The sequence below is a fragment of the Arthrobotrys flagrans genome, assembly GCF_004000055.1.
Source record: "Arthrobotrys flagrans strain CBS H-5679 chromosome Unknown unitig_15, whole genome shotgun sequence".
NCBI lineage: Eukaryota > Fungi > Ascomycota > Orbiliomycetes > Orbiliales > Orbiliaceae > Arthrobotrys > Arthrobotrys flagrans.
In genome coordinates, this window is record NW_027137545.1 from 562,378 (window position 1) to 589,196 (window position 26,819).

The following is a 26,819-nucleotide window of genomic DNA, read 5'->3' on the forward strand; positions in this document are numbered from 1 at the left end:
ATAGATTATGTCTTGAACTGTGAATTACAACCCCCCCACCAATTCCTACATCCCCTGTGACCCCACCCTCCCATCCACCGTTCCTTCCCATCGATATCTTTTCCGGATCCGATCACCTCGTCTTCCTTCAATTTCACCACTCTGTCGATGGGTGACAATCCGCATAACCAGCAGAATTCTCCAACCTTCTTCTTTCCTTTGCTATTGTTCATATTGGTGTTAGATGAGACGGCCATATCCGTATCCAGTTCGACAACCGCAACCCCCATCCCCCTCACTACGGCTCTCAAACTGCCCACGACCTCATTGTACTCCCTGACGCACTCCGACACCTCCCTCTCATCCTTCATCCCTTCGTTCTTTTTATTCCCCTCGATAATCTTACCCTTGTAACTTCTCCTCCCCCTGACCTTCTTGGAAGCGATCAACCTCCCCACGACATGCGAAAGTAGCACGATGGCCATGAAAAAACTTTTGACCTTCGGAGAAGCCAACAGTCTTTGTTTGGCGGGGTAAGAAAGTGGTTTCAACCGCATCAAAAACGGGAGGGGTGACAAAAGTTGGGTCGTCAGCACGGGAAGGAGTTGGTGAAGAGGCGGCGGTGGGTACGGAGGGTGGAGGTAATTGCCATTCGTCATGGTAGAAGATAAAGAAAACGTCGGTGGCGGGGTGGGAACCCTGGGCGTGGAAATGAATGCTCCGAAATCATCATCTCCCCCCCTTCTTGTATTTCAGGTCGGATGATAATAGGATTCGGAGGGGGGGATGAATTCGACAGAGGTCCGAACGTAGGATCGGAACTCGGGAGGGGTTCGACCGCAAAGTCTCCAAAGTCGTCGTCCTCATCGATAGGATCGCGGTGGGGGGAGTTGCTGAACAATGTTGTGGTACGGTTTGGATCGAAGACGTCACCGGGGATGATAGCTTCCGAGGTAGAAGCGGAAGGACCGAACGGGCCCAATAGATCGTTAGAGTTCCCTCGGGAGGAGGGGGGAGGAAATGCGTTGTCGGATGTTGGATTGGAGGTGGAGGTCTGGAAGGATCCAAATTCGCCGAAGAGGTCGCGCGACATGTTCGACTCGAGAAGACGGATGGGCTTGGCGGTGATGAGGCTCGAAGGAGGTTGGGGAATAAGCCTTTGGACCCTACCGGGTAGATGGGATATGAGGCGTGATGGAGTACCGGACCCGCGATCCGGTATCTACATCCAAATCCAACAAAAACAACTCGGGCTTCTCTCCCCCTCCTCTTCAGTCTTCATCTCAACCTCTCTCCTCCTCACCCCCTCCCCGCTCTTTTTCCTCATCAAATGCTTCCATCCTTTTTCCCCTCTGCTTTTCTTGGTGTTCTTTCTTCTTTTATTTCGTTTGGAGCGGTCGGACGAGGGGTAGTATGGGGGAGGTGGAGGTTTTCGAAGCCGTTTTCGATGGTGGAGGTCGGTCGGACATTTTGGATAACCATATCGATAGTAACGTAGAGAATGGCTATCAGTGGATGTACATCTTATTATATTTTTGAGGTCATATTGGTCTCGTATGGTTTATCGTGGTCAAGTAAACTGTTATATCGGTTCGTACGTGTCATTTCACTTCCAGACGAACGTATAGAAATGCCAACAATTTTAACCCATAAAGAGTCAATTCGCATTCTCTAACAGTTTAAAGATTCAATCCGAGCCGTAAAACGTTAACCTCCCCGGCTCCGTCGTTCATCTCACAAGCGCAAGATTATTTGGCTCTTACGGTGGTAAATTGACAACGGCCGGCCAGGTTGAATACCGACCCGACCGAGAAGACAATGTGAAATCAAATACTCGCCCCGTATCCGACATCAAAAATGAGATGTACAGATCTGGTGAATATCCTTCATTCCGGTAACGTTGCTCGCGTCGAGTCCCTTTATCGAACGCCACGAGATGATCTCGGAAGCATCGAAAGTAACCTTCTGTGCAAAAAATGGCATGAAAGAACATTTATACCAACCGACGTTGCGGATTGCGATTACGAGAGCACACGGCCGACCTGAAACAGAGAGTAAGGGTGATGCGGCATCCGCCCGACGACAAGGGTACCCCCCGTCAAAAATTCAGCTTGGACCCTGCAAAAAGACGTAACGGACGTGTGCTGGAAGGACAACAATCCTCAACGTGGAGGCAAAGGGTGTTTTCGATGCAGCACGACGGTTGTTGAGGGTAGCGTCAGTCTTGGTTCCAACTGCATCCGGCGGGGAATTCGATCCAACCCGACCCCACCGCGCGCACTCTTTTTACCCTTCCTTGCAAGTACAAATTCCGGCCTGTCTCGAGCATGCAGTGACAGACAGACAGACAGCTGGTATAGGTTCTGGTCCGGTCGCTGGCATGGCAGAGGCTAATGCCGGACCCGGTTCGAGAGAGAAAGAGACAGAACACTTTTTACTTTTTCGTGGGATGCGGATTGCTGGCAGGTGAAATTTTCGTGCATTCCGACTGGGGATGTTGGAGCGTATCGAATTGTATCGTATTGTATTGTAATCGACTCGCATGGAATGTTAACGTTAGCGGTTTCCCCTCTTTTTATATTGCAATCGAACGAACGTACCGCCCTCTGGTATCGACTTCTTCGTTGTCCGTTATAATTATAGTTTCAGCTAGGGATAGTTGTGGTGGGGGCGGGTCTTCGAGTTCGTTGGAATTGTTTTACGTCAGTTCGCCACTAAGGAATTAACAGACTCCTCACCACCCTCTCGCTCCTCCAATCGATCAACCACCGTCGACATTGACATCAACTTTGACCATCATCACCATCGATCCGGACTCTCCAACGGTCCCGGTGGAAGCTTCGATCCCACCGGTCGCTTTCCCGACGCTCGTTCGACAGAGCCGTCCGTTCGCTCTCGGAGACATTCCCCCTTACTTCCACGCTGTGATCAATCAATCAACGCCAAATCATCAACATCGTCAACACCATCAAAGCTTGGAGAACTCCTGGCTTCGACTGGCTTCGGCCCGTGCCAAAAAATGGTCCTTCCGGATGGCAGCCAAACCGGTAATTCTCCTCCTCTCGTCTCTTTTACCCTTCGTCGGGTACTTTTGAAGAAGTGCTTCGTCTCCGTTTCGTGGGGTGGTGAGCTCTGCATCGCCGTGCAGGGAAAAGTGCTGTTCATGTCCTCTTCCTCTGGTCGGTCAGCTGCCACCGCACCAGCTGTGGCCACTACCGCTTAAAATCCTGCTGATTGTTATATATCCCCCGTCCCTTCCGAAAATGGAGGGTGAAAATTTCAAGCTCCGACCAAGCTAACGAGTGTGTGTTATTACCATGGGTCGTTTTGTCGAGTCTCCAGCAGCTGCTTCTTCTTCCCTGAAAAATGCAGGGTCCGATCAATCTTCATCGGGTGCCGCTCGCTCCTACCCCGTCCACAAGAGCACCAGTCTCATCAACCTCCCCTCGGCACTCAATTCGTACCACCCACCTAGGATACGATTCTCTATCGATACCGATACCGGCGACGTCCTGTCGAGGTACTCCCCTCCTTACATCTTCGACTAGTGATATATGATCGATTGTTCTATATACACGCGTGTGATATCAACGGCTGACAATCCGGTCTAGGAACCCTGTCGTGGGCGATGCCGATCACGTTTATTCTTCGGGTTTGCGACGGATCCGACAGCAAATCCCCCCGTCCTCCCCGATCCACGTCTCCCACTCCCTCCCGGGCTCCCGTGTCGGTTCTTTATCCATGTCCGCATCCCCCACCTTTGGCGCCTGCGAGGACCTGGTACGCTTCCCCGCGGAATCCCTCCACTCCTTCTCTTTCGCCCATCAATCCGACGATGCCATCCATACCCGCCAGAACATCTTGAAACGAAGCATAGAGTTCATGAGAGATCGATTGGGCTGGGCCGGTGCGAACCCCATGATCGCTAGCGCGCAGGCTAAAGTTGAGGGGGACGAGGAGATGGTCAAGATGATGGAGCTGTTGCAGAAGGCGAACCTGCTGGTCGGTCCCGACTCCAAGGATCTTCTCCTCAGCACCCCGATGTCGGGTCCCGCCACGGGTCCCGCCATGACCGGTAACTCGAACCCGTTCGATAGGAATTTCCAGGCCAGCAACCGAGCGATGACTTCCATGCCATCCTCCCCGCTATCCCCCCCGCAATCCGACGGTGACTTCCGACTCACCGACGAACCCGGTCGGATGGACCCTTCGGAGAGTGTTTTCGGCTCTCAGGCTTCTTCCCGCAGCACCACCAACGAATCGGCTTCCACGGCCAAAACCTCCCCTCCGCCCACCCGCAGGGCGAGCCTCAAGCGCACCTACACCGACACATCCCCGCTCAGCCTCCAGACCAAGCTCCTGGAGGCTCTGGCGCAACCGTACCTCATCGGTGAAACCCCACTATCCGCCATCGGGGCCGCCCCGGCCAGAGGAGGAAGCGTCAGCGGTCCGACGGTCCACAATCACAGCAACAGATACGCCCCCGCTTCCCAGGCGATCTTCACGACCACGTCCAGCTACCCGTGGACCATCCTCGCCGCCAACGACCTGGCCTGTCTGGTCTTCGGTGTCACCAAAGCCGAGGTCAGGAAAATCGGCATCCTGGAAGTCGTAAAGGAAGAGCGAAGGGAATGGCTGGCCGAAAAACTGAGGGGACCCGGTGCGTCCGGACATTACCGTCAGCCATCCCCGCCACCGATGACCTCCCTCCAGCGGGCTCTCTCCAAACCCAAATCGGTGGCTCGGAAGTCTAGAACCGAGGAGCTGCACAACATCGGCCGCGACCCCGCTACCAGAAACGTGTCGAATCCGCATCATAACAAGAACAAATCCAGGGGCGTTATTTTGTGCGGAGACGTGGTCCCCATCCAGAAGCGGAACGGTAAAGTCGGCGCCGCGAGCCTTTGGGTCAAAGAGAAGAGGACCGGTTTGATCTGGGTTCTGGAGGAGATCAACGAGGACGTCGTATATCTGGACATCGACGAGAATTCATCCTGCTGCGCGGTTCCCCCCACCGGGGAGCCGGAAAAAATATTCGGGGACCGACCGATCAATGCTGGGGATTCAGTCGCGCGGCTGCTGCCCGGGCTGCCCAGACGCGGGGATGATAGTGGCCTGATAGACTTCGGAAAGCTGGAGGACAACGGGCAGTACACCGCCAAGCACATGACCGGTCTCTCGGTACCGTGCACGGTCGAGCACAGGCCGTCGGAGCACAAGCTGAAGGTCTCGAGTTTTCCACACATCGCGGGGATCCTCGTCTTATCGGCTTCGTCGCTAGTCATTCAGAGCTCGAACAGCGTCTTTTCGTCGGCATTGTTCGGACAGTCGAAACCCGCCGGGTTACATGTCAACGAGTTGTTACCCGGATTCGATAGGATGTTGAAGTTTTTGGAGACGGAAGATAAGATTCGGTTGGTGGATGGGATCGTGGTTCCGGAGCATTCGTTCAGGAGAACCAGAGCCATACTCGCCTTGAGGGATGGGAAGGAAAACGCTGCCGCCGCGTTCTTCAGACCGACGGGGCTCAACGCCAAACACAGAGACGGAGGGGAGCTGAGAGTGGATGTGCAGATGAGGGTTGTGACCTCGGAGTCCGATGTTGCGATCCTGGATCCGGAAGGGTCGGAGCCGCTCGAAGATAAATCCGAGCTGGTGTACGCCCTTTGGGTCACATACTCTCGAAATCATGCGATCTCCGAGGAACAGCTCGATCCCTTGACGGGACTGCAGAAATTGATACCCGAGACCCCGCCGCATCAACCGTCGCCCGGTCAGACCGGTACCCCGATTTTACAACGAGCGGATAGCGTCCCCCAACCGGAGAACGTACCCAAGGGCGCCGCCATAACCAGACAGCTGGAACGGGTTCTCGCCGAGGAGAACATCAAGAAACCGCAACCCCCAGCGCCGAAGAAGGAGATCGTCGAACACTCGCAACTGGACGGCCACAAGAAAACGGTGAGGGACTTTGTGATCCTGGAGGACATGGGGCAGGGCGCATACGGCCAAGTCAAACTGGCACGGTACCGAAAAAACCAGAATAAGAAGGTTGTGCTAAAGTACGTCACCAAATCGCGAATCTTAGTGGACACCTGGACGCGCGACCGTCAACTCGGTACCGTTCCGTTGGAAATCCATGTCCTGAACTACCTCCGACGCGAAGATCTACGGCACCCGTGCATCGTCGAAATGGAGGACTTTTTCGAAGACGACACCAATTATTATATCGAAATGAAGCCGCACGGCCTACCCGGGATGGATCTGTACGATTACATCGAGTTGAAGGTGACGATGGATGAAGCGGAGTGCAGGAGCATCTTCCAGCAAGTCGCGCAGGCATTGCAGCACTTGCATACGAAGGCACTGGTTGTGCATCGGGATGTTAAGGATGAGAATGTGGTGTTGGACGGGGAAGGGAGGATCAAGTTGATCGATTTTGGGAGTGCGGCGTACATTAAGAACGGGCCTTTTGATGTTTTCGTGGGGACCATCGGTACTTACCCTCCCTTTTATAATTATTCCTACGGGATATATGTGCTAACGAGGTTCGCAGACTACGCATCGCCGGAGGTGTTGAAGGGCAAGTCGTACCGAGGGAAGGAGCAGGATATCTGGGCTTTGGGCGTTCTCCTCTACACGATCATCTATAAGGAGAACCCCTTTTACAACGTAGGCCTTCCCCTTTCTTTCTTTCTTTCTTTCAAATACTGATGGTGGACTAGATCGACGAGATAATGGATCGCGATATACGTATCCCCTGGAGCACTAGTGACGACAGCATCGATCTGATAAAGGGCATGCTTAACCGGGATGTCGAAAAGCGATTGACGATCAGTCAGGTGCTCGAGCATCCTTGGTGTATTTCGCAACATAATGCGGTACTACCGGCGCCGCCTCCTTTGGATACGATAAGCGCGCAGACGCAAGCTGTTGCCAAGAAAGGATAGTATCGGTTGCGGAGGGGTTGATACGTTTTTTTGTTTTCCTCCTTCTCTTTCATGCCTACTTTTCAGAAGGGGCTTTTGTTTGTGATCGGGGAGGTGTTCTTTCTGTCTTTTCATATACGGACGTCTTGCATGTAGTTGGAGGTTTTTCGCCTGGCTTTTCTCGCACCGGGGGTTCTTTCCGTTTCAGTTTCAGTTTTTTTATCAGGAGTGGAAGGGGTTTTGTTTTTTTCCAATTGTTTACGTTTTTTCTGGGATGGGAATTATAGAGGAATATGATGACGGCGGGGATGACATTCACGAATTCGATTCATGGCCGGCATTGGATGGGATTGTTGTCGTCGAACATTCATCAATGGGTACCGCTCGCTTTTTTTTTAAAAAAAAAAAGATTGTTCTTTTTTTTCTCCTGTTTTTCTTCTTCGACTCTACTTTTTAAATAGGGATACGCATGGGGGGTATGAATCTAAAGTAGGGGAGCCCGACCTACAAAAGAGGGAATGGGGTCCAAGTTTTTAAGGACTCGAGAACTCCAGTCGAAGTTATGGATGAGATTTTTTACAAACACGAGATCGTAACAGGAAGAGAGAAAGGAAGATTATGAATTTGAATCGAATGTTATCAGATAATTCTCACGTCCCCGTATAGGTATATTCGACTCGTAAGATATGTCTACTGCCTGGTTTGCCCCGTCTTGATGATGGGGCGGTGTTGAAGTGTTGCGGCGTTGCGGCGTTTGTCGCGTTTGTGCGTTTGCGTGTGTTGCAACCCTACGATCACGTGATATCCCGAAACGGGAAAAGCAGTCAGGAGCTGCAATTCGGAGGGTGCCAACCTGGATTGGGTTTGTGCCGGGCCTGCTTTTTGCCATATCGGAAAAGAATAGAATCAGAACTTCAAACCTCCATCGTCAACATCGACAACCCACGACAACCCATCACGACCCTCCTCTCCCCTACCTCTACTAACGAAATAAACATTTAACAGCAATGTCGACATTTGAAGAAGTCGTACGTTCCATTGTTCCTTTCCGAAATATTCTTCCGACGTTACCGACACTCTTTTTGCGAAAAGAAAGATGTTTGGTGGAAAACAAACCGATCATGAAAGGAAGAGAGAAGAGAAAATGCTGATTGGGATTTTTTATCGGGTGTGATTAGGTCGTCATCGACGGCAAGGGCCATCTCCTCGGCCGTCTTGCTTCCATTGTCGCCAAGCAGCTCCTGAACGGCCAGAAGATCGTGGTTGTCAGGTGTGAGGATTTGAACATCTCCGGGGAGTTCTTCAGGGCGAAGCGTGAGTGAAACAACCTCTCTCCTTTGCTCCTTCTCGACCGTGCTCTTGTGGAGTTGGGGGGTATTTCGGTGGCAGCATCGGTATCGGACTTTGAGGGATGGGATTTGGAGGGTTTTGATGGGAGGAACTGCCACCGACGTCGACGATACGATGGAGAACGGATGGATTGTACTAACATGCCATTTAAACAATACAGTCAAGTACCACGCCTACCTCCGCAAGGCCACCCGTTTCAACAAGACCCACGGTCCGTTCCACTTCCGCGCCCCCTCCCGCATCTTCTACAAGGCCGTCCGTGGTATGATACCCCACAAGACCGCTCGCGGTACCGCCGCCTTGGAACGCCTCAAGGTCTTCGAAGGTGTCCCACCTCCATACGACAAGAAGAAGCGAATGGTCGTCCCCCAGGCGCTTAGGGTTTTGAGATTGAGGCCCGGAAGGAAGTACTGCTCCGTCGGAAGGCTGAGCAAGGAGGTCGGATGGAAATATGCTGATGTTGTTAGCAAGTATGTTTTCAATACCTTTCACCGATCCGGGTGGGATTCGGTTGCTAACGTGATTTTTTACAAAATAGATTGGAGGAACGCCGAAAAGTCAAGGGAGCGGCCTACTACGCCCGCAAGAAGGCACAGATCAAGACTCTTTCGCAAGCACAGAAGGCTACCACAACGGCGGCGGACGAGAAGCTGGCTTCGTATGGATATTAGATTATTTGACGAAGTTTTGTGTCTTTTTCGTCTCTTCTCCTTCCCTGCGTTTTTGCAAATTTATATAATTTAACGGGGATTTTTTTCATCGTGACGTCGCTCGATGGAGTCTTTTCTCCCTTTTGCTCACTCCTACTACCGCTCACCGAAACCCATTACCACCGATACCGAACCAATGTATATCTCTCACCCTCCCCTTCCTCTTTTCCACCCGACGAGACCACAAACCTTGAGCTCTATTCCCCCCTTGTTTCACGGCTTTTTTCCTTTGTCGGTTCTCTTTTTTTTGTGTCTAATATCTTTTTTTTTTCCTGGGGTGTTTTATACTACTTTTTGCATACAAGGGCCTCTCTCACCGGGAAAGAAAATCAATCCATATGGGGATAAGACCACTATCCCCAACCCTCCTCGAAAACTTTTTTTATATTTTTCTTTCGGTGAAAAATCTGTGTATATGTGAGGATACTAGATCAATATATAGATTGAAAGAAAACGTCGCCGTGAATAGTAAATCATCCCGTAGTAGGAACGAGCCCCCACCCGCAAACCCCATCTCCCACCGGGTACGATCCTAACCCCCAACCCCATCTTCCCCTCAACGCCACCCCCTTCCACCTCATCCCCTTGACAAACGCCCTAGCCTCTTTCCCATCGACCCCACCGAAATGCCATACCACCTTCGATAGAGGGTATCGGACAACCCGAGTACTATAAACTCCATGAGCTCAAAAAATCCTTCCATTGACAACCCGCCTAGTTCCGAATGCTCCAGATTCGCAAGTTTTTCGAGGGAGTCCTTTCGGTGGCAGTGGAGGTGGGTTGTCAGGAGTGTTTTGCCGTTTTCATCTTGGGTCCGAGGGCCGATGGACGCGGATGGGTAGAATGCGAGCCTTTTCGAGGGATGCCGATGGTTACCTACCGCCCACGCCCAGAAGGTATTTACGAACTCCGTGAGGCGGTGGGAGGAAGAATTTTAGTTTTAACGATGGCTTCTCGGAGGCGGTTCGGGGGAAGGGGAGTAGTGTTAATGACTTGAGGTAGATTGGGGGAAGGGAGGTGAACGGGAGTGTCGGGGGTGTTTTTGAGGGTTAGGGATGTTAGGGGTGGGGGGGAGGTCAGGAAGGAGAGAATTGTGAAGGAGGGGTGGGAGGTGAAGGTTAGGGACTGTAGGGTGGGGAGGGAGGTGGGGAGGGGGTTGGGGATGGGATAGCTTTTTTTTTTAAAAAAAAAAAAGGAGTGCCAGTAATTTTGTATCGGTAGCTTCGGGGTTAGATGTGAGGAGGAGGGACAAACCCTAACAATCTTAGGTTCTTTGTTCTGCCGATGAAGGTTTGTAATAATTTTGCATCGTGATCGGGGTGTTTTATATCTTCACCTCGACCGGATGATGGTGGGGATTGTATGACAAGTTCTCGGACGTTTTCGAAGAGGATTCGAAGGGATCTGCGTGGCTATGGAGTTTATTGCTGTTGATTTGGTTTCACTGCTATCTTCTGGAAGAGATACGGGGGGTATGAACTTGCGGGAAAGAAGTGGCGTGCAGATCTTCCGAAGGAGCGGAGAGGGATTCGAGGGTCGAACTTGGAAGCCGATTATTTTATACTCATGATCAGAGGATGAATTTTATCCAAGGATATCGTGTTGATAATGTGGTATTTTTTAAACTCGCCAGCTGCCCCAGAATCCCGTCGGGGAGATTGAGAAGATGGGGCTCTAAATTGTTCGATGTCTGTAGGTCTATAGCCATAATTGTGTATATGATTTTCGTCTGTACAAGTACCCATGTGCTTCTTTTAAAGTAATGGTTCACCAGGGGGGGTTATCGAAGGAGGTTTACAAAGCACGATATTAATTGCACCGGGGTGTAAATAATCAAGCGCGCACACGCCCTCGATTGGATACTGCACCCCTTATCCTATTATCACATTCGAATCGACCCTTCCCCAAGTATTATAAATTACCGTAAATCACCTCTCAAGTTACGACCAAAGCTAGAATAAATTTGATTTCAGGACGAGAAAGATATCCATCCGCTTGATCAAATTTCAGTCGGCATCGCTGACATTGAAAGATCTATATCACATCATGGAGAACAAACCTCTCCTTTCGGAAAAGGCTTGAAGCATCGACAGAAAAATGTCGACACCCGGTGTACTATCAAAAAAAGGAGATGAAAAAAAAGGAGCAAGGAAAAGAAATCCTTGGAAGGAATGACCCTAATGTCGACAATCACCCAAGCTGTGGGTGTTTCACTGCAATCCTCCTAATAGAAGGAAGTGAAAAGTAAGGGTGCAAGGGAGTGTAAAAAGTTGGTAACAGATATAAAAACGCCGGCGACAAGTTATGAGAACAGGGTGGGGGGAAACGCCAGGAAAAGGAAAGAAAGGTAATGAAAAACGCCCTCCAGTTGTCGTCATTCCAGTGGTTGGTGGTAAAGCATTGATAGAAAGCAAGGTACAAGAAGGAGAAGAATTGAAGTCATGTAAATGACTGCGTTCGAAGGCTAGGGCTTCGATGTTGAAATCAAGTGACTGCGGAAAGGAGGGGACGAGAAAGAGGTAATGGGGTTCTACGGAAGCGGGATAAAGGTAGGATCGGAAAATGGCGGTCCGGGGATAAGAAGTTGGAAGGTAATGAAAAAGTGTACAAGGAAACGAAGTGAAAAAGAAAAAAGCCGTCTGGCGTCAGCGAAATAAACAAATAAACCAAAAATATCCATCAATCGCTTTTCGTCAAAGGAAAACCATCGATAGCCCCATCACCTTTTATACCCAGAAAAATAAAACCAACAAAAGCAAAACAAAAAGCATCGAGTTACCAAGTTGATACCATAGATCAGCAGAGGCTTTTATACTTTGAATTTGAAACCCAAAAAATCATATCCCACCGAAAGTCCCAAAGTAATTGCTTCATCGGAAATCATAAGCCGGGAAGTAGCGTTTTGGGGTAGGGGTAAGCTCCAGTCGCTGGTACGGAGCGCTATGCGGGTCGTAATAGTATCCTTCGATATGTCCGGTACTCCTCGAAAGGCTCACAAAGTAGAACCCGGTGATGGTTAAGCCCGAGTCTTGAGAACCAGGTTCGACGAAGCATTGTTCTATAACGGCCATTAGCATCCTAAAATAAAGTACGCATCAATGCCAATCCTCACCTTTCCATCGCATCAGAACGTAGTTCTCCGCCAAATCCTCCAAAAATCGCTTGCTCGTCAATTTCTGGGCCAACTCCGAGTCACTATACCCGGCAAAAGGCTCCAGCTTCTTCCAGTAGTTCTCATCTATACGGGCATTACTCGGCATTATCGAGTTAAGTGTTTCGAGTCCATTCGTATGAAAATCAATGATCTCCCCTTCCCAGAATGTGTTGATGCTGCTGGTACCCGTCGGCGATTGCGTATCCGGCACGTCGTAGGCTCTCATGGACCCGGATATGCGGTTACGCGCATGGTCCACTTCCTGTATCACAACGGCAACATTCCAGTGTTCCTCCGGTTCCTTCTTGTCATTGGCTGCGGCAGCGAGTTGGCCTGTGCTTCCGTTGGCGTCGGCGGCCGGGGTAGAAGCACCTGTTGCACGAAAAGTGGCACTCGGGGGTGGTTTCTGATGGGTCGCGTACTGGGCACCCGTGTAGATGCTCCCGGCCGTCAGCCAGGAGGTTGGGGCGACATATAAAGTACTAGTGTCAGTGATGAAGTCCAAGAAGTCCTCCGGAACTTTGTTCCCATATATGCACGAAATCAATCCCTCGGCCTCGTCGATCGCCCAATGGAAGCCCTCATCCTGGATTCGAGTAAGATATTTGATGGCTTCCTCGATAGGTTGTTTTCTACTGCTTCTCGCTGCTTCTCGTAGAAGAGCAGCACTAGCGCTCTGCGTTCGACTACCTCTGCTCGAAGGTTGACGTTGGGTTTGGGCCGGTGGCTGCACAGGTGTAGTCGCCTCTTGTTCGTCATCAAGGCCGTTCATGGCGTCTAACCAATCTTGCCATCGTCTTGGCGGCAGTGGCGACAGGTAGGGACTTGTCGATTGGCCGGTCCCACGGTCCACTCTGTCACCAACTAGTGAATATTGGCGGAGTTGTCGAGGAGGCGGAGGTGTGGAACCGGGAGCTGCATTGGTGGGATTCGCCTGAGGTTGACGTCTTCTGGGCGGACTTGGAGCACGGGGAGGCAAGATCTCTCTCCGTAATAAACTTTCGAATGACGAAGATGACGTGGTGGTCCTCGGAGCAGCTTGTGAAGATGTGGCTTCTTGAGAAGCGGAGGCCGTCAGCGGGGCCCAGCCGTACAACGATTGCGACTGGCCAGGTCTAAGAACTGTGGGTCGAGAGCCATATCCGCTATTATTGCGTTCTTCGATCGATCGCCTGGATAAGGGTGGCGAGCTTTCCTGATATCTCTGGCGTTCCCTGCTTCTACGATTGGCCGAATGCCGAGCAAAGCTAGTAGCTTCTTCTAGGGCACGTTGCGCTAAACCGACAGCGCTTTCAATAGTCCGTGCTTCTTCCAGGTCGACTAAGTTCATGGGAGCAACAGCACTGATTATCGATGACGGGGGTGGAGTTCGGACTGCCCGTGATCTTGGTAACAACGGTTCACGCCTTGACCTAGCAGGTCGCGATTCAGAGGGATTGGGTACCGTTGTAGGCTGCATGCTTGCATGTCGTGATTGCTGGGGATGCTGGCTGTTGGCCTGATTGTGGGACTGGGCTACCGATGGTTCTAGTAGGTCCAGATAAGCGGTTATAGGAGGGAGTTCCTGCAAAGCCAGCGCACCAGACATGTCAGTACTTATGATCCATACCCAGAATAGAACAATTTCCCTCGTTTCCTCTTTCCCACACCGTCCGGAAGCCCGGTAGAGCCACAGAAAAGGCATGCAGGCAGACGATTGCATAAAATGATAGCACCTCCGCTCTAGTACCTGTCCGATCTTAATAATGCCATGCATAGAGGGATTGCTAAGGACAAGGCAGGCATCCGTCCTCCACTAGCACGTTTCCATTCGAGTCCATCCGCAGTTTTAAGGCGCCTGGGAGAGCATACGAAGAAATTTAAAGCAAATCTTCAGCGAGAACCGTTCGGACTTACAATCGGCGAATTCGCAGGCGGCATGGGGAGGATAAGGAGGACTGCTATTGCAGGTCGCTGATAAATTTGATCGAAGGTAACGGTTTATATCGCTATTCTCCCCTGTCAGCAGGACGGAATAGGCATAAGCAGTCGCACGGGAAACTGCGACGACCGGACGTAGAGAAAGACGAACAGGTCGGCGGAGAAAGGAGCGAACGCACGCACCTCAAATCATGGAGTAAGGCGACCACGATGGTCTGGAAGTGAAGGATCCGGTCTACGGTGATTCTCAAACCATCTAGGTAGTGGTAACGGCGGGTTTGGCGACGACGGTCGAGCGGGTTTGGGAGGTTGATGATGATTTGCTAGAGTTTGTTCGCAGTCGGGTCATTTGATTTGACGGAGAAAGAATCGGCTTTTTTAGAGTGAGGAGGTACATTTAAAGGAAATTGCCGGAAGAGGCAATTTTACACTCAACTGCTTCTACTTTGTCCCTCAAACCTCAGCCACCAACCTCGAATCAGCAACTGCTAGCAAATTCGCAAGCACATACCAAATCCAGTCTACTGAAGACTGTCCTCATTGGATTTGATATGGTACGGCGTATGGTACATAGTATGACAGTCTCGTCCCCGAGCGCATCAGTATCCAAGTAAGTATATGTCAAAGGGGTCCGTTATATTTATATTTGTCACCATAATCGTATCGCTGACGATGGGATCCCAGTTATATCTTCGACGGTATACTTTATACATACATTATACCATGGCATACGTGCATATTTTTTACTTTAGCCAGAGTGCAAAGTCCTGTCTTGCGAGAATCATACATGCATACAATATATCGAAGTATCCGCTCTGCATCCCATTCATACGCCCCAGTTTATATATCATCCGCAAGCCGTTCATTGCATAGTACATCCGTCTGTGCTCTGTAGCACCCTCCAAAAAAAAAAATCAAAAAAAAATCCAATATTCTGCTCCTGCAATATTTGAGTTTTGTGTCTGTCAAAAAGCCGGTGGCTTGACTCGGTTCCGGTGTGCATAAAACCATGGAGCTCCGGATTTTCCATGGCGTGACCGGCTAAGGTGTCGCAACCTCCAAAGCGGTTCGGATTAGGACACATGAGAGTATCATAGGAAGCAGTCAGCAATCAACCGGTCCCCGGTCGTTCACTGCTTCCGTACTGTGCTGCCGGTACGATAGAACTGTTAGCTTTCATTCCTAGACGCGGCCAAACCTCCAATTCCGAGAGCGACCCATTGGTCCAATCTAAAACCCCAAACCAACCCTTAGAACAGAGCCTGCGAGCGATCAAGGAGTATCTCAGTCCCCATTCTTTGACATGTATGGGATCACATGATGCGACGGCATGCAGGGACGCACTTCGCAGCTCACTCGAGACAGCAATTGATATGCATCCAAAAGATTGTGCATGCAAGAAAGAAGCGTATTTTTTTTTTTTTTCTTCTTCCAGTATCTCGCCTCGGCTACGACCCTGGAACAAGCAAGAGACTAACGATTCAGCTCCACCGCGCCGCCTCAATACCATAGTAATGAAGCTAACTCCGACTTTCTTGCCAGAAGGATAAAGAGCTGTAACCGTATATCCTTCCAGATGTTAGCTTTGCAACGTTCAAGGTTGTTAGCATGAAAGTTTCCCTCCCATTCAACAGAATCTGGCCGGATGGAGTTTAGCGCCTGGGGAAAAGCCTCCAACGATGGCAGAAAGTCTCCTGGGTTCGTTTCAACTCTTGTGCAACTACCAAACCGTTCTACCGACACGAACTAAGAGAGCTGCTGCATGGAGCTAATCCGTAGCACTATCTTTTGGCTCTGGGAGTGGTATCACGCCTAACCTCAAGAAACGGCTCTTATCGCAAACGATCAATAGCGATTCCTTTTATAGGTTGGTGGCGAAAGGGAACTTTTTTCTGAAAACCATCCAACAGGCACAGACGAACCACGCCAAACTAAACTGCGCATGCGATGGGGTAAAATAAAGAGGTCTTCGTTTCCAGCGGGAGAAGACGTCAGGAAAATACTATCTCGACTACATCCTGCTTTGACTACCATAGCAAATATAATCCTGAACACTCACGACTTTAGCGAGATCAAGAAGCCTCAACTGAGGACCCAAGAAATCGTCACCGCCTGAGCAGGATCCCTGTCAGGACCGCCACATGGCAGATCGTTTTCGCTTCTGTACTAGCCAACGAACCTTCTTTTGTGTTTATGCGCGGTTCAGGCTGCCCTATAACAGCGATAGCTGGCTGGCTCCTTTGCTTCATGCATGCTTCCTTGTCCCCGAACAGGAAGCCGTGTGTTTGATTCGACGGTTGCAAGCTTGCATCTCTCCCAATCTTGATGATCATATTGCTAGATGGAGGCCACCAACTCGCTAGCTGGAATCAAAGAGATATGTTGGCATAATCTGGGTTTCGTTGCGTTGGGCAGCTTCCAAAGAATGACCCACCCGTTTAGCTCCTGGGCCCTCTAGCTCACAGACTTCCTCGTCTTTTAGCCAATATCTAATTTGCAAGTTGCAAGCTGTTCACAACCACTATCCTGCCCACGATAGATTGCTAATTTTCGTTCCGGGCCAGAGGGCAAGCTAGGTTAGAGAACCGACTACGGGGATTAGGATAAGAGGCTAGAGAGGTAAAGAAAAGCAAAGAAGGTGGAAAGACAAACCATGCCAAAACGTACATACATGAAGCATGTCTGCTCAAGCGCCAATAGTTCGATGCAGCTCGCACAGATCTCAGAACAGTGCCAACAGCCCCATCATGACGCAAAATGACCTTTATCCTCCGGTATTCTAGACCCGTTTGAGGTATTGGCTGGTTTTTCCGACTGTTGAACCAGGAGCTAAAATAAAAACCCTGGCTTTTGGAATTATTCGGAGCCATCCTTCGAGATTTTACTCGGCTCATACCTTCGCTCCGACTCGGTCCACGACCATGGCCGATTTTATCCCGTGGATTCAGATGAAAGGCTCCTGTTCCTAGGCTATGTATCAATATTAGCGGGGCCATAGCGGAAAAACAAAAAAAAAGCAGGATATGGTTTTCGTCAGCTCTGCTTTCCCTCGAAAGTAAGTAGCCAACAGGCCGTGTTGACGCACGAGCAGGAGATCCGGTTGGAGGGCTGCTCCTCCTGCTCCTCCGTCGTCGTTGCTTCTCCACTATGCCCCCCCTCCCCGACATATTCCTGCCAGGCTACGGTTTCTTCAGGCACAAGTTACTCCCAAGAAATCGCATTATTTATTGCCAATGGAACCCTGCCTGGATTTTTCCGTCCGGCGCGCTGGTTTTCCTCCCTCCCACTTGTAAACCCCCCCTTGCTTGACACAATAGCTTCTATATATTCCACCATTGACTTCTTAGTTTTCCCTCCTTCCCTCCCCCATTTCTTCCCAATCCTCACCCAACTGCCAGCTCAGCTGTCTCTCTTCTGCAACTGGCCATCAATTTGCAACGTTTATATAACGAGCCAACGAGCCAAGCACGTCAAACCATTGAACACCTCATAAGCTCCCCTCCACACGACAAATCATCCGCTTTTCGCAACAAATATATCCAGCAATGGCCAAGATCACATCGATAGAGTACTTCAGGGTGCTGCCCCGTTGGCTCTTTGTTAAAGTTTGCTCCGATGACGGCCAATATGGTTGGGGTGAGGCCACGCTCGAAGGTCACACCGAAGCAGTCGAAGGAGCTTTAGAAGAGCTTAAAATTCGTTTCGTCGGATACGATCCTGAGTAAGTATCTTATTTCTGCCGTCGCGAGAAAATGCTCAACCAGCGTGGGGTGAACTTTTTTTTGCCACTAACCAATCAATTTCTTAAATATCAGTAACATCGAGCACATCTGGCAGACAGCATGGCGTTTGGGGTTTTACCGTGGGGGGGCCGTCTTCATGTCTGCTCTCGCAGGCCTTGATATTGCTTTGTGGGATTTGAAAGGTTAGAACTGCCTGAACTGTCTCTCATGCCTGTCATCTGGCTGAACATAGGATTTTTCCTGCAGGGCGCAAACTAGGAGTCCCCGTTTACCAATTGCTCGGAGGCAAGGTTAGAGACAAGTGTTTGGTTTATGCCTGGATCGGAGGTGACAGGCCGAGTGATGTCGAAGCCCAAGGGTAAGGCTCCAGTTGTACGAGATACATGGGTTTCTCGAATCTGCCGCTTACTTGCATTATGCAACTGCTACAGAAAGGTTCGTTTGGCTCAAGGGTTCAAGACCATTAAGATGAACGCCACGGAGGATCTTGGTTGGCTTGATTCCCCAGCCGCTCTTCAAGCTTCTGTCAAGCGTCTCGAGGCCGTCAAAAAGCTTGGACTCGATGTTGGACTGGATTTCCACGGACGTGTTCACAAGCCGATGGCCAAGCAACTTGCAAAATTGCTGGAGCCTCACCAACCGCTGTTCATCGAAGAGCCTCTCTTATCGGAACACATCGAGGGCATCAAACATTTTTCTAGCCAAACCGCCATCCCAATCGCCCTTGGGGAACGGTTGTACCACCGTTGGGACGTTAAACCATTCCTCGAGGCCTCCGCAATCGATATTCTCCAGCCTGACGTAAGTCATTGTGGTGGCATCAGTGAGGCTCGGCGTATTGCTGCCATGTGCGAAGCATACGACGTTGGAGTTGCCCCCCACTGCCCTCTTGGACCAATCGCGCTCGCAGCGGCTCTTCAAATCGATGCCGCTTGCCCCAATTTCGTCATCCAAGAGATGTCCTTGGGGATCCACTACAACAGCATGCATCAGAGCAAATACGACCTTCTTAACTATACGAAGAACCCCAAGATCTTCGATGTCAAGGATGGTTATGTCCAAGTCCCCACTGGCGTGGGATTGGGCATTGAGGTCAACGAAGAGGAAGTCCGCAAAGTCTCAAAGGATTGCAAAGCCTGGAGAGCCCTTGAATTCCACGGTCCAGACGGCTCGGTCCGCGAATGGTAACGGTTTATAATTTTCTTCTTTTCCTCTCTGCGAGAAAACTTTTACATCACGACCGGATCACATTTTCTTTACTCATGGTAAGTCGCAAATGCGCCCCGTGTTCCTCCCCTCGCCGTTTCTTTCCTTTCACTTTTGTTACATTTTGATTGCATCATGCACGAGTCTTGCCTGCCACGAATCATGCATCACGCAGGATGAGAGATAGAAAATTGTGTAGAAAGCTGCCGTTCTTCCTTTCAAGGTTCATTCTTATTCCTCCAATCGGTTACTAACGGGCGGTACCACAGATACTTCTTTAGAGCAGCGCGGTCCCGTTTTCCATTTGTCCTCTTTTCTTTCCCACCAAAGACCACCATAGATCATCGATGCATCGGGCTCCGAAATTTTTTTTCCCTATCTTTTCTCCCCACGTTCATGCATATACTTTTCCCAGGGCGTCCCTTCCCGATTCTCTCTAATATTTCCTTATTTTCTCAATTTACGGTGGGGGTTCTATAGACAAGGTCCTTAGGATATACAACTGCAAAAAATATAACACTTGAAGAGCTTCTTGATTTAGTCGCATCCATCTCCTTTTAGCTATCACGGTATCGCCACAAAATGCTTTTAATTAGAAAAGGATCAGAAGAGAAAAACAGAAAAAAAGGAACACACACACACACAAAAATTTCAAATGAGGGGCAATCGGTCAGAAGTCTAGTTCGGAAGGTGGGGTTTTTCCTGCACGACGATAAAAAAAAAAAAAAAAAAAAATCAATAAAGCCACGACTAATGAAAGAACGAAAAAAATTTAACATGCTCGCTGCACGCGTATGCGAGCGAGCCAATGGAACCACGTCTTCTCGCCTAGCTCCGTCTCTCTGCCTTTTTTCAACTCTCATCGTGGGGGTCTAGGTACCGACCTACCAGACCAGACAAGCAGGGCCCCGTCTGCATGAAGGCATGCATGCATAGTGAGCAAGCAACCCCAAGGCCCGCCATGGTCCGTCCCAGGAAGGGAAGGAAAAGCTGTCCGTCAAGGATGATGATCTGAGGTGTCACAAGGCAATACAAAAAAAAAAAAATTTTCGTTCTCGTCCATCAGCGGGGTATTAGTTGTCGTATATGCAGATATCTCGAAGTTTTCTATAATATTTTTTAGTCGAGATCGTGCATTTCTGCATCTATCTATCTCTTTTCTCACTTTTTGATTCAAAGTAACACCCTGGGGCAATTGTAAGTTCGAGGCTAACCATAGATACTTCAACCCGCGTTATTCTACAAACTGCTTAGCACAGTCTAGTTTAGTTTTCTTGTCCTTCCCTGGTGCCCTAGAATATAATTCTACTGCAACGTTTGTTCTTTAAGATTTGGAATCTTGGTCTTTTTGATTCCAAGAATGAGGATTTCATGACGTCTTTTTCTTGGATACTTTCCCTATCGATTGCGATTCTTATTCGAGGGATGAATATAACCTAATCCCTGATAGGAGCTCGAGCGCTCCCTTTGGTACGATCAGCCTCCTATAGCGGATCCAATTGAATATTACTCTCGATTTTGTATACAGGAAATAGTTTTCCCGTTCGCGTCCCGTCCTCTTGGGAGCAATGCCATATGTCACTGTATCGCATCTTTCATAATCGATAGACAAGGCGCGTATGTACTTCTCAAAATCAACCTGGAGTACATTGTCATTCCCTCAAAACCGTTTAGATCGTCGTCGAAAGAAAGAAAGAAAGAAAATCCCCATGTCCCCAACTCCCACACTTCTCCCAAAACCCCACGATAAAATTCATCTCCCTGTCGTCTATCAATCCCCCGACCCAGCAGTCATGGTTATGCATCGGCTAACAGGCCGTTTCATTAAATCCTCGTCTATAAATTATATTTTCCTCCGACGCCTCCTATTTATTCGCATGCATCACCCCACGCCTTTTCCATCGCCATAAACGGCCAAGGAAAGCTCACCTTTTTTTTTTTTTTCCCTGCCCGCAAAAACAAAAAACGGAAGTCTGACGTTGATTTCGTTGGTCCCCACGAAAAGCAGGCAAATCATGGTACGGGGGGAGAACAGAAAGGTACCTGCGGAGAGGCAACTGAGGCCGGGGTTTGTACACGTTTGACGTGAGAATTAAATACATCACTCGCCGACAGCAGGATTTCCGTTAACGCTATAACGACAATTGCTTAATAGATTTGATTGCCGGTTCGGGAGCGCTGGAAGGTTTTACATATGGGGAACGTGTTTTACTATCCATCCTTTTACTATTCGTAGAGGATTGTCTTTTGGCGTCCTTGGAATATTGCGTCATTCGCCTAATAACGCCTTTCGGCGTACGCGAAGAACCCCAATGGCTATATAAATTTAGGCAGAAAGGTAATGTAATGTTTACTATCCAGGTTGACGCCGGGGCTATACACAACCCGGTTTTGTAGATTCTTGTAAACATAAACTGTGAACTATTTCGGAGTCGACGATTATAATAATATTAACTTTCAAGATGTATAATATACGCGCGGAGCTTAATATATATAGACCGGTAGCATCAGACGTCTGGGGGAGGAGGTAAAGTTCAATGCACACCCGTTTTGATTTTTATATCGGACAGGCAACTTGTATAGGATACAACGAGGACAGAAAAGCTTAACCCTTTGATCTCGCAGATTATCAACATTTTTGAGCCCTTCCAACGTCCCATTCGAACAAGTTCCGGATTCACGACAGACGTTGTAATAACTATCGCCAAATATAGCATAAAATCCGCCCAACAAAGGTCTGGTTTTAAGCTGTGAGACACGCCGGCCACGTAGGAGCCAAGCTTAAGTGTACGACATTATATATCAAATCAATCCGACGGACAACCTTCCCATAGGAGTTAACAATCATATCAACTAACTCTTCATATAGAAAAGAACAAGAAACCAAAGGTTCGGACCAGGATCTATCGTAAATCGATCTCCGCATGAATTTTGTCCATGCTCTCGGCACGGCACGTGGTCGTTCCAACCGACACCCCTTCTTCACGATCTGTGACTCGTTAGTTTCATGCGCGGACGGATTACTATTTAAAGGCTTTTTGACGTCAAAAGAATTTCATCCCAACTTTTTTTTTTGGGGGGGTCACCGGGAAGGAAGAGGTGAGCTCTTGTGTGAGAGCTATGTATACGAATCCGTCTGGATCCTTTGCGTACGTGTCTACAATATAAACTTGTGACTCTACCAAGGTTTTGTTTTTTTCCTTCACTAAAGATACCGCCTAACTACGGTGCTATTTTCAGCTACTCCTGGGTTGCCTGCGGATCTCACATGCACGGGGAAACACCACCGGGAACACCAATATAGCAGTCAAAATAATCCGTTTGAATTCTGTTCAATGTATCCTATCCCATTCCTTCTCCGGGGGGTATCTACCTAGTTCTTCCCTCCACTGGTTGCTGCTAAAAAAAAAAAAAAAAAAAAGGAAGCCTTATCGCTCTAACAGTAAAGCAATCTCAAAAGTACTTTGATATCACAAATTTCACAAATAAAAGAAGAAGCAAAAAACTTTACAACCGATTTTTTGTGAGCCCGCCATAAGATAGAGAGAAGGAAAAACAAATGAAAGAGAGAAATTATGTAGATGATGCATGCAAGAGGTATAAACATAAGGAAATAAATGACAAGCGGTATATGAGAAATTTTGGAGAGGAAAAGAAATCGCTAAACGGTGCCGCAAAGATGATGCTGGTGGTGTATATGGATTACAGACGTAAGGAAATAAATAAAGAAACAAGAAGCAAAAACAAAGTGAACGTGAATGGGAAAACGATAAACAAGATCCTCTAGGCCCGCTGTTCGATTGTCGTACCTGGATTTTAGTTTCCGCTTCCCGTTGATAAAAAAAGAGTGAAGAGATCATATGAACGAGCGTCCAGACGGGTGTTCCCGTGAAATCTTTTGAATTGAAAGGAGAAGTAGAGAAGCCCGAACCCATTTTGTAAAAAGAAATATTCACAGCGGAAGGTGAAAAGACGTAGGAAATGTCCCGTGGTATATTGAAGTTTGGTAAGAGAGGCAACACTAAAACACCCGCCTATGTAATCCGGAAAAAAAAAAAAAAATGAGAGGCCCAATATAAAGGAAATATAAAGGAAATATGGTATCTTGGATGGAAACAACCTATAGGACGTCGTAAATATTGCGAATGGTGGGGAGTGTGTCGTGCTGATTCACGGGGCTTCGAGGGTCTGAGAAGATATCAATTCCATCCATATTATCCGTTCCGCTCATCGGCTGGTCGATAGGGCTAGCGATTTCGTTTGGCGACGAAGTTGCCGGTCCCGAGAAACTGGCCGATACGGCTCCTCCTGCTGCTGCTGCACGGTTGCGTGTTAGAACATGGCTATCTGAATGCGACTTTCCAGTTATTGTGGGCATTCGTACTGGGAAGCCGAATGAGCTCGGTGGTTGTGTGAATGATGGAGTCGGTGGGGGTTCGTCGATGCTTGACATGATACTCGGGAACCGACGATGGAATTCAGGGTTCGGTCTTGCAGCTCCCGAATCGGCGCGTCGTACACCAGACTGATCACTCATCGCACGAGATAGCTCGGCTTTGTTCTTTTTGGCCCTCAAGGCGGCGAGCCCTGTTGTTTTTGGAAGAATGGCTTTGATGGCTGGCTGAGGCGAATGGGAGCGTTGCGGTGGAGAGTTGGAGGGGTGGTGACCAAGCATACCCGGATTCGTCGCTGTCACGGGGCTCGGTGGCGGCATGCTATTCTCTTCTGCGCGAAGGGACTGTAGTAGTTTCCTGTTCCTATTTCGAAGCTGTCGCTTCTCGAATATCATACCGCCCTTTGGCGCAAAAGATGGAGTCGGAGGCGGGAGATCACCTTGGTCACTACCTCTCCGAGCTGGAAAGCCAACAAGATCACCCACAACGTCGCCTTCCGGCTCGGATGGGAACGCAGTAGCCGGTGGCAATGGCGGAGGAACATATCTAGTTCCTGCATCTCCAGAACCCCATCCGGCACCGTGGTTTGTTGCCGAAACCGTTCCCGGGATGTTGATCATGCCAGGTGGCGCCGACATTGGACCAGGCTCGATACCTGTAATAATCCCACCGTCTGCGTTCCTTGTCTGGATATTCATCGGCATGGGGAAATCCCTGGCATCTGGAGATGGCGGCCTTGGCGGAGCAACCTGTCCGGGAATATATGGTAGCGGTGCTGTCATTGGCTCCTCAAGTTCAGGGGTGTAGGGAGTAGGATCGGAGCTATTCGCTGCCCGGGAAGGATGCCCAAGCTTCGGCCTTGCCATTCCGTTGGCACCACCGCGTATCGAGCTTTTACCTACCCTCCCAACACTGTTTTGAGCCGCAAGCTTTGCTCTCCAATCGGAAAGTTGATAGATCAGGCTCATGTTGGGGCCGATCCACTTGCTGCGCTGCTTGACGAAGTCGTACGCTTCCTGCACTGTTTGTCGCGGGTTCATATAAAGCCCGTAGGCAATAATCAAACTCGCAGACCTGCTCACACCGCACTGGCAATGAACCAGAACCTTCTTGCCTTCGGCACTCTTCTGCTTTATCATCTCCACCAACCTCGGCAGATCTCCCACAATAGGTGTGTTGTGATCCCATGGCATATGAATGTATTCGGGGTCCTTCTTGCCTTGCGGAGTAGGTTCCGGGTTAGTTGATTGCGATCCTTGTGGAGATTCGAAAGCAGTCATGAAGCTATCCGTTGAACAAGCCGTCTCTAATGGTGGGGAGAGAATCTTCTTCTTTTCTTCTTCTTCCCTTTCCTTTTTCATCGGGTTAACAACTTCCCTGGCTACATTGAATACAACGTCGAAATTCCTTGCCATATCTGCATTCGGTTCGGAGAAAAGGTAGATATTAGGTTCATAGATGCAGGCCGGCCCGTTGGGGTAGGCGGGTGATTTCGGTCCTTCGCCGTCATTTTCCATCATGGAAATGTCTTCCTCGTCTAGCTCTATGATTGGGCCGGGTGCTTCTATTGGGCTAGAAGGAACTTGCGTCGAGAAAGATTGCGAAGAGACGGTTTCGACGGGAGAAAAGTGATTTGGCGGTGTAAATAACCTCGAGGGTCGGCCTGATAATGTTTTCCCTTGGCCACCTGGGGTAAATAACGAAGGAGAAGATACATGGTGTCGTAAACTAGGTCGAGTCGACTTTTGTATCGATTTTTCCGGGCCTGGCAATTTGATAGTAAGCCCCAAATTACTAGGGCGCCGCCGTGGCATTGTGCTAGGAAGGATGAACCCAGGCGACGAAGGTGCTGAAGAGGACCTGTTGTTATCATTTAAACTAGCATTGCTTTGGAAAGAGGAAGCCGTGCCAGGTCTGTTCGAGTTACCCGACATATTCAAGGAAAGATTTTTAGTATTTCTAGCCTTTTTGATCGGTGATAACGACCGGTAGGGGTGGTTAGGTGAGCTCGCCATTGTTGAAGATGTTATGTTTAAAGCAGAGAGCCCCGGTTTCGGGAAGACTCCGAGGGGTATTATGTTTCGAGGCGAGTCGGGAGAAGAGGCAGGAGATTTGTCGTCGTTTGATGACGACGATTCCACTGTCGATACTGTGGTTGTGGGAGAAGAATTTGTCGATGAAGCTGCCGATGTAGAGGATAGGCTATCGTTCTTGTGATGTCGAGGATGTAAATGGCCCGGAGAGGGAATAAATGATTTTGTTAAGCTATTAAACCCTAAACCGCCCAGCGACTCCCCTCCTGTCATTTCGACATCCATGCTCAAAGCCGTGAGTTGAAACGACTCCTCTGCCGTCAGAAACAATGGCGATGGTAGAACTTCTGTCGATGGTTCTTCTTTTTTCTTTCGAGTGATAATCTGTCGTTTGTGGAAGTCTCTTTTGAAACGACGCTGCTGTCGTTCTATAGGCTTGTGGATTCGAGGTAAAGAGCAAGATTCATGCGATACTTCTCGAATCGGGCTCAATGGTGATGGAATAGAGGCTAGGCGGTATCTACGCCGTCGGGTATTATTGTTAGCTCGGGATCTTAGTACCAACGGATCGCCCATAACGGCAGCAGGTACAGATGAAAACGTTGACCTATTCGGGGAGGTCGACAGGGCTAGCAAGGCGTTATAATGAAAAGCAAGAGACAAAACAGTAGCGACTGGTTAAAGTGATATGGATCAAGGAAGACCGAAGGAACAGTATGAACCAGTAGAAAGGAAATTAAAGAAGGGTGAGGAAGCTATTGTTCTATACATGCAAGTAGACGAAGAAGGTAGCCGAGCGTTTACCTTAATGACAGGTCATGCCCCGCTAGGCCTGTAACTGTGGGAGTTTTGCAAAGGGTGTATTATAAGAAAGAAGAGGAAGATGTAACCTTGTAGTAGGAGTCGGCTAACAACTTTTAATGTTAACAGGAGGACGTCCTGTGCACGGGGCTGCAGGTGCAAGGTATGGAAATAGAATCGCAGGGCAGGGAATAAGAAAAATGACTAAGATTGCGTAGTCTTTTTCTCCCGGGACAGTAAACACTGGCGGCGTAATGTATGTAGATAGTGGATGGCAAATATCTATAATAGATATCGGGAAGGACAAAATAGAGTAAAAGGTTAAAGGAATTAAAGGAAGTGGCATGTAGGTGCGGGTGCGGGTGCTGGTGCTGAAGGGTAACAAGTACCGGTTTGCTGACGATTTGCCTTTCGGGAACCTCTTTGCGATGGTTTATTTTAAGAATCTGGGGACCCAATAAATCATATAAAGGGGACCAGGGTCAACGGCGAGACGCTAGCACCAGCTCTTTGATTTGCTGGGACACCGAGAAACACAAGGCAAAGCAAGCGGTAACTCAAATCGTGCAAAACTTGCTCGTATTGGATCCCGGAAATGCC

General features: G+C 49.2%; 7 protein-coding genes across 7 annotated transcripts; 4 read left to right on the forward strand and 3 right to left on the reverse strand.

The window, feature by feature from the left end:
• Positions 1-5: 5 nt before the first annotated feature.
• On the reverse strand, positions 6-1,072 carry DFL_000155 (uncharacterized protein; the record flags this gene model as incomplete). Its single annotated transcript, XM_067630184.1, has 2 exons — positions 6-720; positions 789-1,072. 2 exons carry the CDS (start codon positions 1,070-1,072, stop codon positions 6-8), a joined length of 999 nt encoding a protein of 332 aa, XP_067494679.1.
• A 1,926-nt stretch (positions 1,073-2,998) lies between these two features.
• On the forward strand, positions 2,999-6,929 carry DFL_000156 (uncharacterized protein; the record flags this gene model as incomplete). The annotated part of the gene is made up of 5 exons (XM_067630194.1): positions 2,999-3,026; positions 3,322-3,499; positions 3,591-6,475; positions 6,536-6,651; positions 6,705-6,929. 5 exons carry the CDS (start codon positions 2,999-3,001, stop codon positions 6,927-6,929), a joined length of 3,432 nt encoding a protein of 1,143 aa, XP_067494680.1.
• A 986-nt stretch (positions 6,930-7,915) lies between these two features.
• Positions 7,916-8,929, forward strand: DFL_000157 (60S ribosomal protein uL13; the record flags this gene model as incomplete). The annotated part of the gene is made up of 4 exons (XM_067630206.1): positions 7,916-7,936; positions 8,087-8,222; positions 8,419-8,728; positions 8,797-8,929. 4 exons carry the CDS (start codon positions 7,916-7,918, stop codon positions 8,927-8,929), a joined length of 600 nt encoding a protein of 199 aa, XP_067494681.1.
• A 2,909-nt stretch (positions 8,930-11,838) lies between these two features.
• DFL_000158 (uncharacterized protein) lies at positions 11,839-14,042 on the reverse strand (the record flags this gene model as incomplete). Its single annotated transcript, XM_067630217.1, has 3 exons — positions 11,839-12,026; positions 12,081-13,686; positions 14,019-14,042. The coding sequence occupies 3 exons, from the start codon at positions 14,040-14,042 to the stop codon at positions 11,839-11,841; spliced, it is 1,818 nt and encodes a 605-aa protein (XP_067494682.1).
• A 3,545-nt stretch (positions 14,043-17,587) lies between these two features.
• Positions 17,588-18,973, forward strand: DFL_000159 (uncharacterized protein; the record flags this gene model as incomplete). The annotated part of the gene is made up of 4 exons (XM_067630228.1): positions 17,588-17,763; positions 17,858-17,967; positions 18,032-18,143; positions 18,217-18,973. The coding sequence occupies 4 exons, from the start codon at positions 17,588-17,590 to the stop codon at positions 18,971-18,973; spliced, it is 1,155 nt and encodes a 384-aa protein (XP_067494683.1).
• A 4,245-nt stretch (positions 18,974-23,218) lies between these two features.
• On the reverse strand, positions 23,219-25,199 carry DFL_000160 (uncharacterized protein; the record flags this gene model as incomplete). Its single annotated transcript, XM_067630242.1, has 2 exons — positions 23,219-23,308; positions 23,376-25,199. The coding sequence occupies 2 exons, from the start codon at positions 25,197-25,199 to the stop codon at positions 23,219-23,221; spliced, it is 1,914 nt and encodes a 637-aa protein (XP_067494684.1).
• A 13-nt stretch (positions 25,200-25,212) lies between these two features.
• DFL_000161 (uncharacterized protein) lies at positions 25,213-25,602 on the forward strand (the record flags this gene model as incomplete). Its single annotated transcript, XM_067630256.1, has 2 exons — positions 25,213-25,297; positions 25,388-25,602. 2 exons carry the CDS (start codon positions 25,213-25,215, stop codon positions 25,600-25,602), a joined length of 300 nt encoding a protein of 99 aa, XP_067494685.1.
• Between the last annotated feature and the right edge of the window lie 1,217 nt (positions 25,603-26,819).